At 41.7% G+C, this 15,069-nt stretch overlaps 1 protein-coding gene across 3 annotated transcripts in view; it reads left to right on the top strand.

The window, feature by feature from the left end:
* The window catches only part of MYH11 (myosin heavy chain 11), a 96,577-nt gene that overhangs the window by 63,214 nt on the left and 18,294 nt on the right, over positions 1-15,069 (top strand). For all 3 annotated transcript variants that reach the window (XM_019512816.1, XM_019512819.1, XM_019512818.1), the window contains 17 exons: positions 215-388; positions 848-962; positions 2,001-2,194; positions 2,385-2,506; positions 2,630-2,699; positions 2,841-3,001; positions 4,796-4,904; positions 5,977-6,108; positions 6,413-6,619; positions 7,004-7,141; positions 7,731-7,854; positions 8,579-8,750; positions 9,852-10,064; positions 10,622-10,766; positions 10,862-11,068; positions 14,701-14,805; positions 14,902-15,054. In XM_019512816.1, coding sequence (XP_019368361.1) covers positions 215-388; positions 848-962; positions 2,001-2,194; positions 2,385-2,506; positions 2,630-2,699; positions 2,841-3,001; positions 4,796-4,904; positions 5,977-6,108; positions 6,413-6,619; positions 7,004-7,141; positions 7,731-7,854; positions 8,579-8,750; positions 9,852-10,064; positions 10,622-10,766; positions 10,862-11,068; positions 14,701-14,805; positions 14,902-15,054 — 2,541 coding nt within the window. The remainder of the gene's footprint in view (positions 1-214; positions 389-847; positions 963-2,000; positions 2,195-2,384; positions 2,507-2,629; positions 2,700-2,840; positions 3,002-4,795; positions 4,905-5,976; positions 6,109-6,412; positions 6,620-7,003; positions 7,142-7,730; positions 7,855-8,578; positions 8,751-9,851; positions 10,065-10,621; positions 10,767-10,861; positions 11,069-14,700; positions 14,806-14,901; positions 15,055-15,069) is intronic.

Raw genomic sequence — 15,069 nt, 5'->3', positions numbered from 1 at the left:
GGCTGCCTGCTCCAGCCCTTAAAGAGACAGAACACTACAGTTGCTCTGTCACAGCAGATTAGGGGATTAATGCAATCCAACAAGCAGCTTGTATAAGATTTGGGGGATCCATTGCTGTATGGCCAGTTTAAGAACATGGAGGAAATAGAAGATGGAGTTATTTTATTGCAATGATTGACTTGTGTATGCTGATATACTGCTGCTCACTTTACAGAACAACCCTCCTGGTGTCCTGGCTCTCTTGGATGAAGAGTGCTGGTTCCCCAAAGCCACAGACACATCCTTTGTAGAGAAACTCTGTCAAGAACAAGGCAACCATACCAAATTCCAGAAACCCAAACAACTCAAGGATAAAACAGAGTTCTCCATAATCCACTATGCAGGAAAGGTATTGGATAAGACTAAACTATTTCACTATTACAGCTTTTAATTCTGATGCTCAAGTGGTAAAAAATACACCCAAGATTAAAAAGATTGGCAAGAAATGGAATCAAAGTCCTTGAATTGATTTACAGTAGCTGGAGTAAAACGTAGCATAGAGACTGGTATTTTCTTAAACATTCCCTGTTGCCCTAACTCAGCTGAAGTTAAGGCAACAACGAAACCCATAAGAGCAGAATTATTCAGTGGTGAGTACTCTGAAAATCACAAAATAGTAGAGATTCCCTGATAGGAATATGGCTGCAGGACTGGCACCCTGAAAAGCCAGTCGCATGTATAGTGGGCATTTCATGTTGTTTTTGTTTTTCATTAGCTGAGTTGCAGGAGTGCCAAATCAGGATCAGGACCATCACTACTGAAATTTTTCACCGAGCATAGGTTTCTAAATGAGTGATATTTTCTAAAGGTTAACTACGATGCGAGTGCCTGGCTTACGAAGAACATGGATCCATTAAATGACAACGTGACTTCTTTGCTCAACCAGTCTTCGGACAAATTTGTAGCAGATCTTTGGAAAGATGGTATGAATCTGAATTCTAAACTTGTAATATGTTATGGATGGCTAAGGATCATTCTTTGGAAAACAGTTCTGATTGCTTTTCATCCCAGGTACAGGACAAGGCAATAAAATACAAAGGATAGAAGTTACCAAGCCATTAACATCCTATTCCCCAACCTTTGAAAATTCTACAAAATAAACTCCTTGTGGAAAGTATTTTAAACAGAAACTAATCAATTTCTTCCTTAAAAATAACATTTAAAAATATCAAGATGAAGATACAGCATTCAAGTGTTGCTGAGTATATCACACTGGGCAGTTTATTCGATTTAAGTTATTTTTGCTGTTTAAAAATGATTGTGTGCAATCTGTGTGGTCACCGCCACTGAAGTATAGTTTAAACTACATTTGAGTGAGCCAAGGAAGAATGTGTGTATGTGTGTGTGAGAGAAAGACTACATAGTACTTTAAAACCAAGCAAATTACACAAATGTAAGATTTGATGTATTATTATTAAATAGCAATAATATGTAAATAGCAGAACCCTGTTTTTTTTCTGACTGGCGTAGGAAAGAACCTTTGGATTTTCAGGGGAGATGGCTCTGAAGGTTTTGAAGGAGTATGGCTCAGTGGATAGTATACTAGGGTGGGAGTCAAAAGTATGGCTTCATTTCCTCATTCTGGCATTGACCCACTGGACAACCAGTTTCTTGACATATAGGCCTTGTGAGAAATGATCAATTAGATCAGACTGAAGTAATGTACGCATCCTCTACATTGACTCTGCATTCAGAAGCACTTTTTTCTGTTGTCTGGTACTGACAACTACATTTTCAGTGCTGACACAGAGGCGGCTCACTAAATAGGTCTTACGATTATAATCTTTTCTATTGCAGTTACTACTATTGCTAATTCTCATTTCTGTAGTGCCATCAAAATACTATATTTTTACTTTATGTTAGATCTTAACCGAACATGCAGAACAGCTAGTGTCAGAAATAATGAACTTTGAAGACAGTTCATGTGAGAGGTTCCGTTCATATTTGCTTTTTCATTTCAGTTGACCGTATAGTGGGGCTGGACCAGATGGCAAAGGTGACTGAAAGTACCCTTCCTAGTGCTTCAAAAGCCAAGAAGGGCATGTTCCGTACTGTTGGGCAGCTGTACAAGGAGCAGCTGACTAAGTTGATGACCACCCTAAGAAACACGAATCCAAACTTTGTCCGTTGTATCATTCCAAATCATGAAAAAAGGGTAAATAACAAATGCTGAAGTTTTCAAATTTGGAATATGCTACATTAATTTTGTAAAATTCTACTTGTTGTTATAATAACAAACTAAATGCCAGAGCGATGTCTGCCACTGCACATATCCCGTCTGAATGTTTACCTTCTTTTCTCAGTTACTTTGTGTGCTATAACTGTAAAATGCCCTCATTTCACAGGCTGGCAAACTGGATGCCCATTTAGTGTTGGAGCAGTTGCGATGCAATGGTGTCTTGGAAGGCATTCGTATCTGCCGACAGGGATTCCCCAACAGAATTGTCTTCCAGGAATTCCGCCAGCGGTAGGACACCTATATACTAACTTACGTTTCAGATGCTGCTGTAAGCATTTGGGCTGACTGAAAATCAGATCAGATCTGTGCTAAGTCATCTGTTTTTAACTTCTCTGCCACCTTTGTTTACAGATATGAAATTCTTGCTGCAAGTGCTATTCCTAAAGGATTTATGGATGGAAAACAGGCCTGCATACTGATGGTGAGCAAAGTCAGGACATACATTTTACATGGAAATGGTTACTTCCCTGAAAACAGTATAAAGAGTATTCTGTCAAAAGATATTTTGAGACTCTACTGTAACAACAGAATCAATGCAATGTTTTTATTCCTTTCCCTGCAGATTAAAGCATTAGAACTTGATCCCAACTTGTTCAGAATTGGACAAAGTAAAATCTTCTTCAGAACTGGTGTGCTGGCTCATCTGGAAGAGGAGAGAGATTTGAAGATCACAGATATCATTATTGCTTTCCAGGCTCAATGCCGAGGCTACCTGGCAAGAAAGTAAGCCCCTTTCCTCAGCAACAAAATAATGTCTGTGGCAATAATCTATATCTGTACTGAAGTATGTAGTTGTTTGCATTACAATTGAGGATTTGTTAATACTGCATGTGGTTTGCATGCATTACATGTTTCATTTACATGTGAGAAGAATCTTGTCTTGTTCCTAACAGATGACTAGCATGGTAAATCTACTTAGACATCAAGCTATTTGGAGGAAGGACTATCTCCTTTGAACGTGTTTGTACAGCATCTAGCATGTGGGAATCCTTATCTATAACTGGATTTTAAGTGCTGCTACAATACAAACAGTACAGCTCCTGATATAAAATATTGAACCTACCATTCTACACCCTGAGCTTGAAGCACCAAACATTTGAATCACCTGGCCTTTTTTCCTAATTAATTTGAGCATCCTGAGCAGTCTAGGAGCTCAAATCCAACCACAAAAACTTTAGCAGTAATGACCCTTCCCCTATATTCACAAATAAATTCACCTTCCCCTATATTCACCTCATACTATTGAACAAACATTTTTCAATATAGTATGATTAAATGTTGAAATTGAACACAAAGTCTAGATCTGAGGACTTGTACCCTGGAAAGGTCCATCTCCCAAACTAGGTCCATTGTTGGTGGCTTGAGCCCACTTCTGTAATTAGACCATTTCAAAAATTATCTGGATTTGGGTGTCAGAAGTGGACTGGCTACATTTGCAGACGACACCAAATTATGGGGAAGTGTGGTCACGCTAAAGGATAGGCAGGCAATTCAGGTGGTACCTGGACAGGCTCACAAAGTGGGTGGATCAAAACCTGATGACATTCAACACAGAGAAATGCAAGGAGAAAAAAACCCTCGGGAGATAAAACCCACATCATACTTATAGGCTCGGCAGTGCTACACTTGCTAGCACCATGACCAAAAGAAACTTGGGGGTCATGATTGACCCCAAGATGAACATGAGCCACCAATGTGATGCCACAGCCAGCAAAGCAAATAAAACTCTGGCTTGCATCTACCAATGCATCTCAAGCAAGACCCAAGAAGTCATCTTCCCGCTTTACTCGGCCATGGTGAGGCTGTAGCTGAATGACTGCATCAACTTCTTGGGTCCATGCTTTAGAAAGGATGTGGAGAAGATTGAGGGAGCCCAGAGAAGAGCCCACACACATGATTAGAGATGAAGAGAACAGGCCTTATGAGAAGCTGAGACCCATGGGACTCTTCAGCCTGGAGAAGTGAAGGCTCAGGTGGCAGCCTATAAATATATTAGGGGTGTGCATCATGAACTGGGAGAACATTTATTCACCAGGGCACCTCAAGGGAAGACCAGGTCTAATGGTCATAAACTGCTGGAAGACCGTTTTAGGCTGGCCATAAAGAAAAACTTCTTTACCGTCCGAGTCTCCAGAGTCTAGAATAGACTCCCCCCAGAAGTGGTGCAAGCACCTACTCTGGATACCTTTAAGAAATGCTTGGATGCTTATCTTGCTGGGGTGATCTGACCCCCACTGACTTCTTGCCCCTTGGGTAGGGGACTGGACCCAATAATCTCGCAAGGTCCCTTCCAGCCCTAATGTCTGTGAAATCTATAAAAATAAAAACTGTGGGAACCACAAATCAGATGCGCTTTTTAAGTGACAGAAAAATTTGCAGCAGACATTTCAAACATTGCCACAGAATCAAGAGACTCACAGTCTGAGGTTGTTTCATTTGAATTAAGTGTATCCTGCAGCCAATTTCACTCTGTCCCATCAGATCAGTTGTAAAAAGTTATTTTGTCTTTAACCATAGAGCCTTTGCCAAGAGACAGCAGCAGTTGACAGCAATGAAGGTCATTCAGAGAAACTGTGCTGCTTATCTGAAGCTGAGGAACTGGCAGTGGTGGAGACTGTTTACAAAAGTGAGTGATTCTTGTTAAGTGAATTCTTCTTTAGCAGTTCACATTAGAAATAATGCATTAAGTCATGTTAGGACAAGGAAAAGTTTCTCTCATAGGGTCTACTCCAAAGTCACTTTCAATCAATGGCAAGACTTCATTGAGTTTTGGATTATGCTCATATTCAGGAAACCATCCAATGTATTTTTGGAATACTACTAAAAATATAGATTTATTTCTACCTTGATTCAGATAATGAAAATAAGTGTGCATAGTGCAGTTAAGCTATGAGTCACACAAGAAGACATAAAGAGTGCTTAGATCTTTTATTTCATGTAAGAACATGAAATGAGTTTGTTACAGAGAGAAAAAAAGAAAGTAAATTGAGATTCTTGCAGGCATAAAATATATATCTGAGGGTACAGGATGACATTGGGGTTTGGTACTTGGACACTGAGGCTTTCCCTGAGCTATGTGATCAGGCTAAATTCAGTCTTCATTACTACTAATAAAGGTCTATGTTTTCAAAAAGTGGCCTTCAATTTTGCATGTTCATAATGATGCCTAAGTAATAACCTGTTTTGCACAAAGGAAAAGGTAATGGCATGTGCAAGTGGTCCATCTGCATGTATTAAGTTGCCTTTTTATGCATGCAGGTATGGTCATTGTGCATCTTAAGTAATCAGGGCAGATCTGAGGTTCTTTAAACAATTTGACCCTTTCACATGATGGGTCTCCAGCAACACTGATAAATGAGTTTGTGAAACTCAGTTCCGCTTTTAACAAAGAGGTGCATATGCCAGAAGTCCACATCAGAACTGATTTTAATTGTCCCCTTTCTGCATAAGTCCCATTTGCAAGTCAAAGAATTGGTGTAACTTAAAGAATTAAGAAATTAATAACCTAACACTGAACTGGTCTTACAGCAGTGCTGTTGAAACTGATTGGTGTAGAGAAGCTTGAACAGCAAGTGATTTAGTTGGATCTAGGCACTACCTATAAAAGGATGGAGACATCTGTAGAACTGTCATCAAGGCCTCCTTGTTAAGAATTCACTAAAGCAGATAGCGAAAAGTGACACTATTTTGTTTTTCAGGTGAAGCCCCTGCTCCAAGTCACTCGCCAAGAAGAAGAAATGCAGGCCAAAGATGAAGAGCTACTGAGAACTAAGGAAAGACAACAAAAAGCAGAGAGTGAATTGAAAGAACTGGAGCTGAAACACACTCAGGTGACATGCAGTTCTGTACCACTCCTTTTCTGTACCACTAAAATATCACAAATGATCAGTGAAGGGTTTTTCTCCCTTATGCTTCTGATCCTACTAACAGAAATGGACCTGAGTCAAAGTCCATTGCATTCAGTGTAAAGACAGTTGTTCACTTTAATGGGAGGTCCAATATCCATTCACGAAGGGGATGAACCTCCAGACTTCCTGTCGGTGCCCTCACCTGTACTCAGTGGCAGTCTAGGAGAAATAGAGAACAGTAACTTGTGACCCAAGTGGTAACTATGTGTCCGTTTTATCTGCGTAGCTCTGTGAAGAGAAAAATCTCCTTCAGGAGCAGCTTCAGGCTGAGACCGAATTATATGCTGAAGCTGAAGAGATGAGAGTCCGTCTAGCTGCTAAGAAGCAAGAGTTGGAGGAGATCTTGCATGAAATGGAGGCCAGGATTGAAGAGGAGGAGGAGCGGAGTCAGCAGCTGCAAGCAGAGAAGAAAAAGATGCAGCAACAAATGCTGGTACCATGCTTACATTCAGCCCATAAAAAATGTTACCTCACTGAAAACACTGAGAAAAAGCCACCTTCAGATCCTATAGAAATGGCTACCCCATACTGCTTTGTAGAACACGTATCTGCTACACTGTAGTAGGAATACTGCAGTTTTCAACTACATTTAATTCTTTATGCCAGATATACTCACATTCTGTCCCCAAACTGAATTTAAGGTATTGAATTGAATATTTTTTTTCTCAATACCTGGATAACCAAATCTTTTCTTCCATGCCACTAGAAAGGCTTGTGATGGAACCTACATAGGCTTGGGCTGACTTTAATGGTACAGCTAGATACTATTATTTCTAGAGTTCATGGTTTTTTTGTTGGGTTTCTTTTCCCCCAAAAGGACCTTGAAGACCAGCTGGAAGAAGAAGAAGCTGCAAGGCAAAAACTACAACTTGAAAAAGTAACAGCAGAAGGCAGAATAAAGAAAATGGAAGACGACATTCTTGTAATGGAAGATCAGAACAACAAGCTAACCAAAGTTAGTGTTATGGGTCCTGTTTTCTACTTCGTAAAATCTGTGCAAGATGAAAAAATCTTTTCTTTAACCACACAAAGGGCTTCATAATCTCACAGCTGTGTAGACTAACAGCAGGCCATGGCTCATTGTGTCTGGACTAGGTTTTCGACAACTCTCCTAAGTTTATCTCAGACCATCCAAAGTATTATATAAACTGTACATTTTGTTGGCTTGCTGGGTCCTACAGTGGCAAAAATATTTTTGGGAAAAAGCCCCATAGTGGTTAAGTAATATCTGTAGGAAAAGTCCTTCTTAGCCTTCAGCAAGGATAGACTTATTCCATGGTGCCCAAAACTGACTGCATTTAATTTGTTAAATTGAACATAATTGTCTGAGTCTCCTTGAAGAGGGGCTTTCCTCATTCAGGGCCCAAATACTTAGTAGCATTTGCAGAGGGAGTATTACAAATTTAAGATCAGTAATCTAGTTAGTCTCAAAAAAAGTATCCACCATTTTTTATCTTCTTCATAATTGATCACATTGTCAGGAAATGTGATATTTAAGGTGACAGTACCCTAGGGTTTTTAGCCTTGTACCTTATTTTTTTAAGGAAAGAAAACTCCTTGAAGAGAGAGTAAGTGATTTAACAACAAATCTTGCAGAAGAAGAAGAAAAAGCCAAAAACCTTACGAAGTTGAAGAACAAACATGAATCTATGATTTCAGAACTGGAAGGTATTTAAAACCAAAAACATTTAAAATAAATTTTAACTTGGTACATGTTAAAAAGACAGCTTTAAAAAAGACAAGAGGGGGTGCATCCATCCTCAGGGTTTTATTTGAAAGCAGTCAATCTGGAAAAACTGAAACAAGGAATTCTGTAATCAATCGCATAGCAATTGTATTTTAATAAAAAACTTGAGTTTTTTTTAAATCCACACAAATGTCATTTTAATTGTTTTGTATGTGCATGTTTGCTGGTGTTTTCCAGGTTCCTTATGCTGAGGCCATTTACGTCAGTGTATTACAATATTTAATTGAAACATACTTATATTTATTACAAGTATATTTTCTGTATCAAGAAAAAGGTGAATGAGTTAAGCAATTTTATTTTTTATTTGAGGAATAGATATAGTCTGCAAAAGATGTGAAGCAGGAAGAAACCATATCTCCTATTTTGTATGATCACAGAAAAGAAAATAGAGTCAGATATATAAAAATAAGGCCAAGAAAATAGGTAATACTTGGATTGGAGAGGTTTGGTTTATGAGTGGCCATATTCAAGCAGCAAAGCACTAGCATGTCACTATGGAAAAAAAATGTGACATAATTAAGTATGTAACCTCAGAGAAAGATACAGTGGCTTCAGTGGATTTGCATCTTCTGTAGCCTTATTCAGGATTACTTAAAGAACCCTTGAGCTGACCTACTTCCCTGACATGAATCCTTATTTTTTCAGTGCGACTGAAGAAAGAGGAAAAGGGCAGACAAGAACTGGAGAAAATGAAAAGGAAGTTGGAGGGGGAGTCCAGTGATCTACACGAGCAGATTGCAGACCTGCAGGCGCAAATTGCTGAACTAAAGATGCAGCTGGCCAAAAAGGAAGAAGAGCTGCAGGCCGCTCTCGCCAGGTAGCCACCGTCTATCAAGGGACATACCTGAACCGATTCCCAGATCTAAATACGTGCGCTTTGTCCCCACGCAGATACTGGGGTACTTCAGCACTAAGTTGGCTCTCTGGGTTTGAGTTTCTTTATGTGCCTCCCCCACCTCCTAAGTCTGTCATTGTGTTAAAAAACCATCAAGTATAACCCACTAATGAGTAAAATTGATTTATGTCCAGTTTCCAGAAAACTCTTCTTAGTAGTCATCGTTTTTTACAGGTGCTGCCACATTACATATGAGATACGGAAAAGTGGTTTATAGACAAAATGACCTGCAAAAACTCTGAACCATTCAAGTCCACGAGGGCTTCTTCCATAAACTTTGTGTGCTGTATTCTTGGGCTGTGAGAATTTAGCACTAAAAACCTCATAGTCCTAGATCAAGGCATTATGCCCCTCATTGGAAGTAAAATCATTGCAACTCACCAGTTTGTTTTGGGACACTTTGTCTCCATACAGGTGCATCAAACAGGCCTTCTCCCCCACCCTACCCCCTTAATGCTTTCTCACATTGGGGGCCCAGTTTCTTACATGTCAGTTGACAAAGCTTAAACTGCAGATACAAAAGAGCTTCTCAGCACTACATGTCATCTGGTGATAAGAACACCTCCTCTTCTGTCATCATTTCTCTCTACTAGCCAAGATTATTTGCACAGTTTTGCTCCAAGCTGAATTTACAGCATACATTGACCTGTATAGTTAGGTTGGAATTGTTGAAAGCTCTCTGAGTTGGCCTAACTCTAGTCACATTGAAATCCCATTGGTTTCAACAAGAACATAGCTAAGCCAACACAGAGAGCTTTTGAAAATCCCAGCCTTAAATATGTATTTAAGGTACATGTTATCATAAAATGTTGTGTCATCTTAAATGTTTCCTGGATGCATTACTTACACGTCTACCAAAATAATCACAAACAATTGAATGCATTTTGTTGGTTCAGGTTACAGTCATTCCACCAGCTCCCTAAAACTCAACACTCTTCGTTAGAAATCTTAAGCTGCTGTTTATGGAGTGGCCAGGAAGCAGAGGAATATTGTTTATGTTTCCATTACATATTTTCTTGCCAGGCTCGAAGATGAAATGGCTCAGAAAAACAATGCCCTCAAGAAAATCCGGGAGCTGGAAGGCCACATCTCTGACCTCCAAGAAGATTTGGACTCTGAGAGGGCAGCTAGAAATAAAGCAGAGAAACAAAAGAGAGACCTGGGTGAGGAGCTGGAGGCCCTTAAAACAGAGCTTGAAGATACTTTGGATAGCACAGCCACACAGCAAGAACTCAGGTACAAACTCCTGAAAGATCGCTATAGAACCACGAATTACAACAGCAGTAAAATATCACATACACACACATATCTAGCAAGGTAGAAGGCTTTGTATACCTGGCAGAGAGCACTATATAGTGTGAGCACAAACTGGTGTGCAAGGAATGCTTGGATTCTTGTTCAGGCTGTGACAGAGATGCTCTCTGCAGATTCAGGCAAGCCAGTCAGTTAAAATCTTGAATCTTTGTAGTTCTGTACTACAAATTGTATGCAGTGATAGAGAGGTGATCTAGTGCTCAACTGCCAACATGAAGGATCAGTGAATTGTTTTCCATCTGCTCCCTGTCCTTTGAGCTGTCTGGCTGGGGTGGGCCTAGCAACAGGTTAGCATCTCTTTGGAACTCACAAGTCTTTCCATCACATTAAAGCGCTAGACCAGGGCACGTACTAATGCTTCTTAAGCTTTTAAGCTAAAGGCTATGTGCTGCTGCTGCTCCTGCTGTGTTGTGCAACATTATAATTTTTCATGTGACGGGAAATCTCCTGCCTGCTGTTCTGTATGTATTACTTTCCAGAGCAAAGAGAGAACAGGAGGTCACAGTGTTGAAGAGAGCTTTGGAAGAAGAGACTCGGACTCATGAAGCCCAGGTCCAGGAGATGAGGCAGAAGCATACTCAGGCTGTGGAAGAGCTAACAGAACAGCTGGAGCAATTTAAACGGGTAAAAGGAAAACTTTCCCCTTGAAAACAATGGTATCTATTATTTGTTATGGTCTTCTTTTACTCTGTGTGTTTTTATTTGCTTTGCGCTTTCAGGCTAAAGCAAATTTGGACAAGAGCAAACAGACATTGGAGAAAGAAAATGCTGACCTGAGTACTGAAGTCAGGACACTAAACCAGGTCAAACAAGATGTGGAGCACAAAAAGAAGAAGCTGGAGGTGCAGCTCCAGGAACTACAGTCCAAATATGCTGATGGAGAGCGTGTCCGGACAGAACTCAATGAAAAAGTCTATAAGTTACAGGTAAGAGAGACTTTCTTCTGTGACAGTAAGACTTGGCAGGCAATAACTATTTTCGCCTTGTTTTGTACCAACTTGTGTCACATAGAATCATAGAAAATTAGGGCTGGAAGGGACCTCAGGACATCTAGTCCAACTCCCTGTTCAAAGCAGGACCGTCCCCAACTAGATCATTCTACCCAGGGCTTTGTCGAGCCAGGTCTTAAAAAACTCCAAAGTTAGAAATTCTGCTGCCTCTCTAGGTAACCCATTCCAGTGCTTCACCACCCTCCTAGTGAGAACATTTTTCCTAATATTCAAAATAATCTTCCCTTGATGCAACTTGAAACCATTGCTCCTTGTTCTGTCATTAGCCACCACTGAGAACAGTCTAGCTCCATCCTCTTCGGAGTCCCCCTTCAGGTGCTATTAAAGAGAAGACTGCTATTAAATCCCACCTCAGCCTTCTCTTCTCCAGACTAAATAAACCCAGTTCCCTCAGCCTCTCCTCAGAAGCCATGTGTCCCAGCCCCTGAACCATTTTTGTTGCTCTCCACTGGACTCTCTTCAATTTGTCCACATCCTTTCTGTAGTGGGGGGCCCAAAAGTGGGCACAATACTCCCAATGTGGCCTCACCAGTGCAGAATAGAGGGGAATAATTACTTCCCTTGATCTGCTGGCAATGCACCTACTAATGCGGCCCAGTATGCTGTTAGCCTTCTTGGCAACAAGAGCACACTGCTGACACATATCCAGCTTATTGTCCACTGTAACCCATATGTCCTTTTCTGCAGAGCTGCTGCTTAGCCAGGTGGTCTCAAACCTGTAGCAGTCAGTGGGATTGTTCTGTCCTAAATGCAGGACTTTGCACTTGTCCTTATTGAACCTCATGAGATTTCTTTTGACCCAATCCTCCAATTTGTCTAGGTCACTCTGAATCCTAGCCCTACCCTCCGCAATATCTAATACTCCCCCCAGCTTGGTGTCATCTGCGAACTTGCTGAAAGTGAACTCCATCCCATATTCCAGATCATTAATGAAGATATTGAACAAAACTGGCCCCAGGACCAACCCCTGGGGCACTCCACTTGATACCAGCTACTATCTAGACCTCAAGCCTTTTGATACTCTACCCACTGAGCCTGGCAATCTAGCCAGCTTTTTATTCACCTTACAGTCCATTCATCCAACCCATACTTCTTTAGCTTGCTTGCAGGAATGCTGTGGGAGACTGTAGCAAAAGCCTTGCTAAAGTCAGAAGGAAGCAAAACTCGTGGAAGAGGTGATATCTTTTATTAGACCAAAGTCAAAGTATATCACGTCCACCCATTTCCCACACTCACAGAGCCAGTCATCTCATTATAAAAAGGCAATTAGGTTAGTCAGGCATGACTTGCCCTTGGTGAACACGCTAACTGTTCCTAAATCACTTTCTTCTCCTCTAAGTGCTTAGAAATGGGTTCCTTGAGGACCTGCTCCATGATTTTTCCAGGGACTGAGGTGAGACTGACTGGTCTGTAGTTCCCTGGATCCTCCTTCCTCTCTCTAAAATATGGGCACTATACTTGCCCTTTTCCAATTGTCTGGGACCTCCCCAGATCGCCACAAGTTTTCAAAGATAATGGCCAGTGGCTCTGCAGTCACATCAACCAACTCCCTCAGCACCCTTGGATGCATTGCATCCAGCCCCAGGGACTTATATATGTCCAGCTTTTCTAAATAGTCCCTGAGCTGTTCTTTCACCACCGAGGGCTGCTTACCTTCTCCCCAAACTCTGCTGCCCAGTGTAGTAGTCTGGGGGCTGACCTTGGCTGTTAAGACCGAGGTAAAAAAGCCATTGAGTACTTCAGCCTTTTTTGCATCATCTGTTACTAGGTTGCCTCCCCCTCCACTAAGGAACCCACACTTCCCCTGACTTTCCTCTTGTTACTAAGAGACTTATAGAAATCCTTCTTGCTACCTTTCACATCCCTTGCTAGCTGCAACTCCAATTGTGCTTTGGCCTTCCTGATTTCATCCCTGCATGACCGAGCAATACTCTTATACTGCTTCCATGTCATCTGTCCAAGCTTCCACTTCTTGTAAGATTTCTTTTTTTGTTTAAGCTCACTGAAGATTTCTATGCTAAGCCAAGCTGGTCGCCTGCCATGTTTACTATTCCTCCTGCAGATCGGGATTGTTTGTTCCTGCGCCCTCAATACAGTTTCTTTAAAATACAACCAGCTCTCCTGGACTCCTCTCCCCCTCAGACTGGCCTCCCAGGGGATCCTGCCCATCAGTTCCCTGAGGGAGTCAAAGTCTGCTTTTTTTTAAGTCCAGGTTGCATTCTCTGCTGCTCTCTTTTCTTCCTTTTGTCAGGATCCTGAACTCAATCATCTCATGGTCATGGCTGCCCAAGTTGTCATCCACTTCTACATCCCCCGCCAATTCTTCCCTGTTTGTGAGCAGTAAGTCAAGAAGAGCACGGCCCCTGCTTGGTCTTTCCAACATGTGCACCAGGAAGTTGTGCCCAACTTTCTCTAAAAACTTCCTGGATTGCTTGTGCACTGTTGTATTGTCCTCCCAGAAGATGGCAGGGTGATTGAAATCCCCCATGAGAACTTGGGCCTGTAATCTGGAAACTTCTGCTTGTTGTCTGAAGAAAGCCTCATCCTCCTGCTCTGTCTATAGCAGACACCCACCACAACATCACCTTTGTTGCTGTTCCCTCGAACCTTAACCCAGAGACTTTCAACAGGTCTATCTCCAGTTTCATACTGGAACTGTGAGCAATCATATGGCTCTTTTACATACAGTGCAACTCCTCCTCGTCTTCTCCCCTCTTGTCCTTCCTGAACGGTGTGTACCCATCCATGACAGTGCTCCAGTCATGGGAGCTCCCACCAAGTCTCTGTTATTTCAATAGTTTCTTGATTGTGCGAGGACTTCCAGTTCTTCCTGCTTGTTTTCCAGGCTTCATGCATTTGTGGACAGACACCTGAGGTAACTAGCCAATTGCCCTACTTTCTTATTAAGAATGAGGAGTCCTCCTCTGGTGCCCCCTCCTCCTTGTGCTTCCTCCAGGTCTCCCACTTACCTCAGGGCTTTGGTCTCCATCCCATGGTGAACCTAGTTTAAAGCCCTTCTCACTAGGTCAGCGAGCCTGTCTGCAAAGATGCTCTTCCCTTTTTTCAATCAAGTGAATACCATCTCTTCCTAGCAATCCTTCTTGGAGCAATGTCCCTTGGCCAAAGAAGTTGAATCCCTGCTGGTGACACCACCTACACAGCCATGCATTGATCTGCAGAATGCATCCGCACCTGCCCAGGCCTTTCCCCTTGACCAGAAGGATTGAAGAGAACATCACCCATGCCCCCGTCTCTTTCACTCTTACACCCAGAGCCCTGTAGTCACTCTTGATCTGCTCATGGTCACTCCTGGCAGTATCATTGGTGCTCAAATGGATTAGCCTCATGGGGTAGTAGTCAAAGCTGGATTGCAAGACAGTCACCTGCTGAGGTTCCAGAACTCCCTGCCAGCATAGGAGTATGTTCAGAATCTACCATTTGAAATCAAATCCTAATTCAAGACTTTAGCTTGGACCATCCCAAATGTACTTTGTTGGGATGGTGATATTGAAGATGTACAGATCAATAGAAATGTTATTTCTTCTTAGGTTGAAGTGGAAAGTGTAACCGGCCTGCTCAACGATGCAGAAAGCAAGACAATTAAACTTACCAAAGATGTTGCAAGTTTGGGATCTCAGCTACAGGACACACAGGTGAAGCTTCCCATTATAAAGAGTTCAACTATCATGTAAACTGTGTTATAAAAGAACTGAAAATGACCATATTATACATTGACGATGTCTTTGTAGGAGCTGCTTCAAGAAGAAACTCGGCAAAAACTAAATGTAACCACCAAGCTTCGTCAGCTGGAGGATGAGAAGAATAGCCTGCAAGAGCAGCTGGAGGAAGAAGCAGAAGTAAAACAAAACTTGGAGCGGCATATTTCAACACTGACAATACAGGTACCAGTGGCACAG

The sequence above is a fragment of the Gavialis gangeticus genome, unplaced genomic scaffold, assembly GCF_001723915.1.
Source record: "Gavialis gangeticus isolate Ggan-Ray unplaced genomic scaffold, GavGan_comp1, whole genome shotgun sequence".
NCBI lineage: Eukaryota > Metazoa > Chordata > Crocodylia > Gavialidae > Gavialis > Gavialis gangeticus.
Note: the sequence above shows the minus strand (reverse complement) of the source record. Positions and strands in the feature narration are given on the sequence as shown.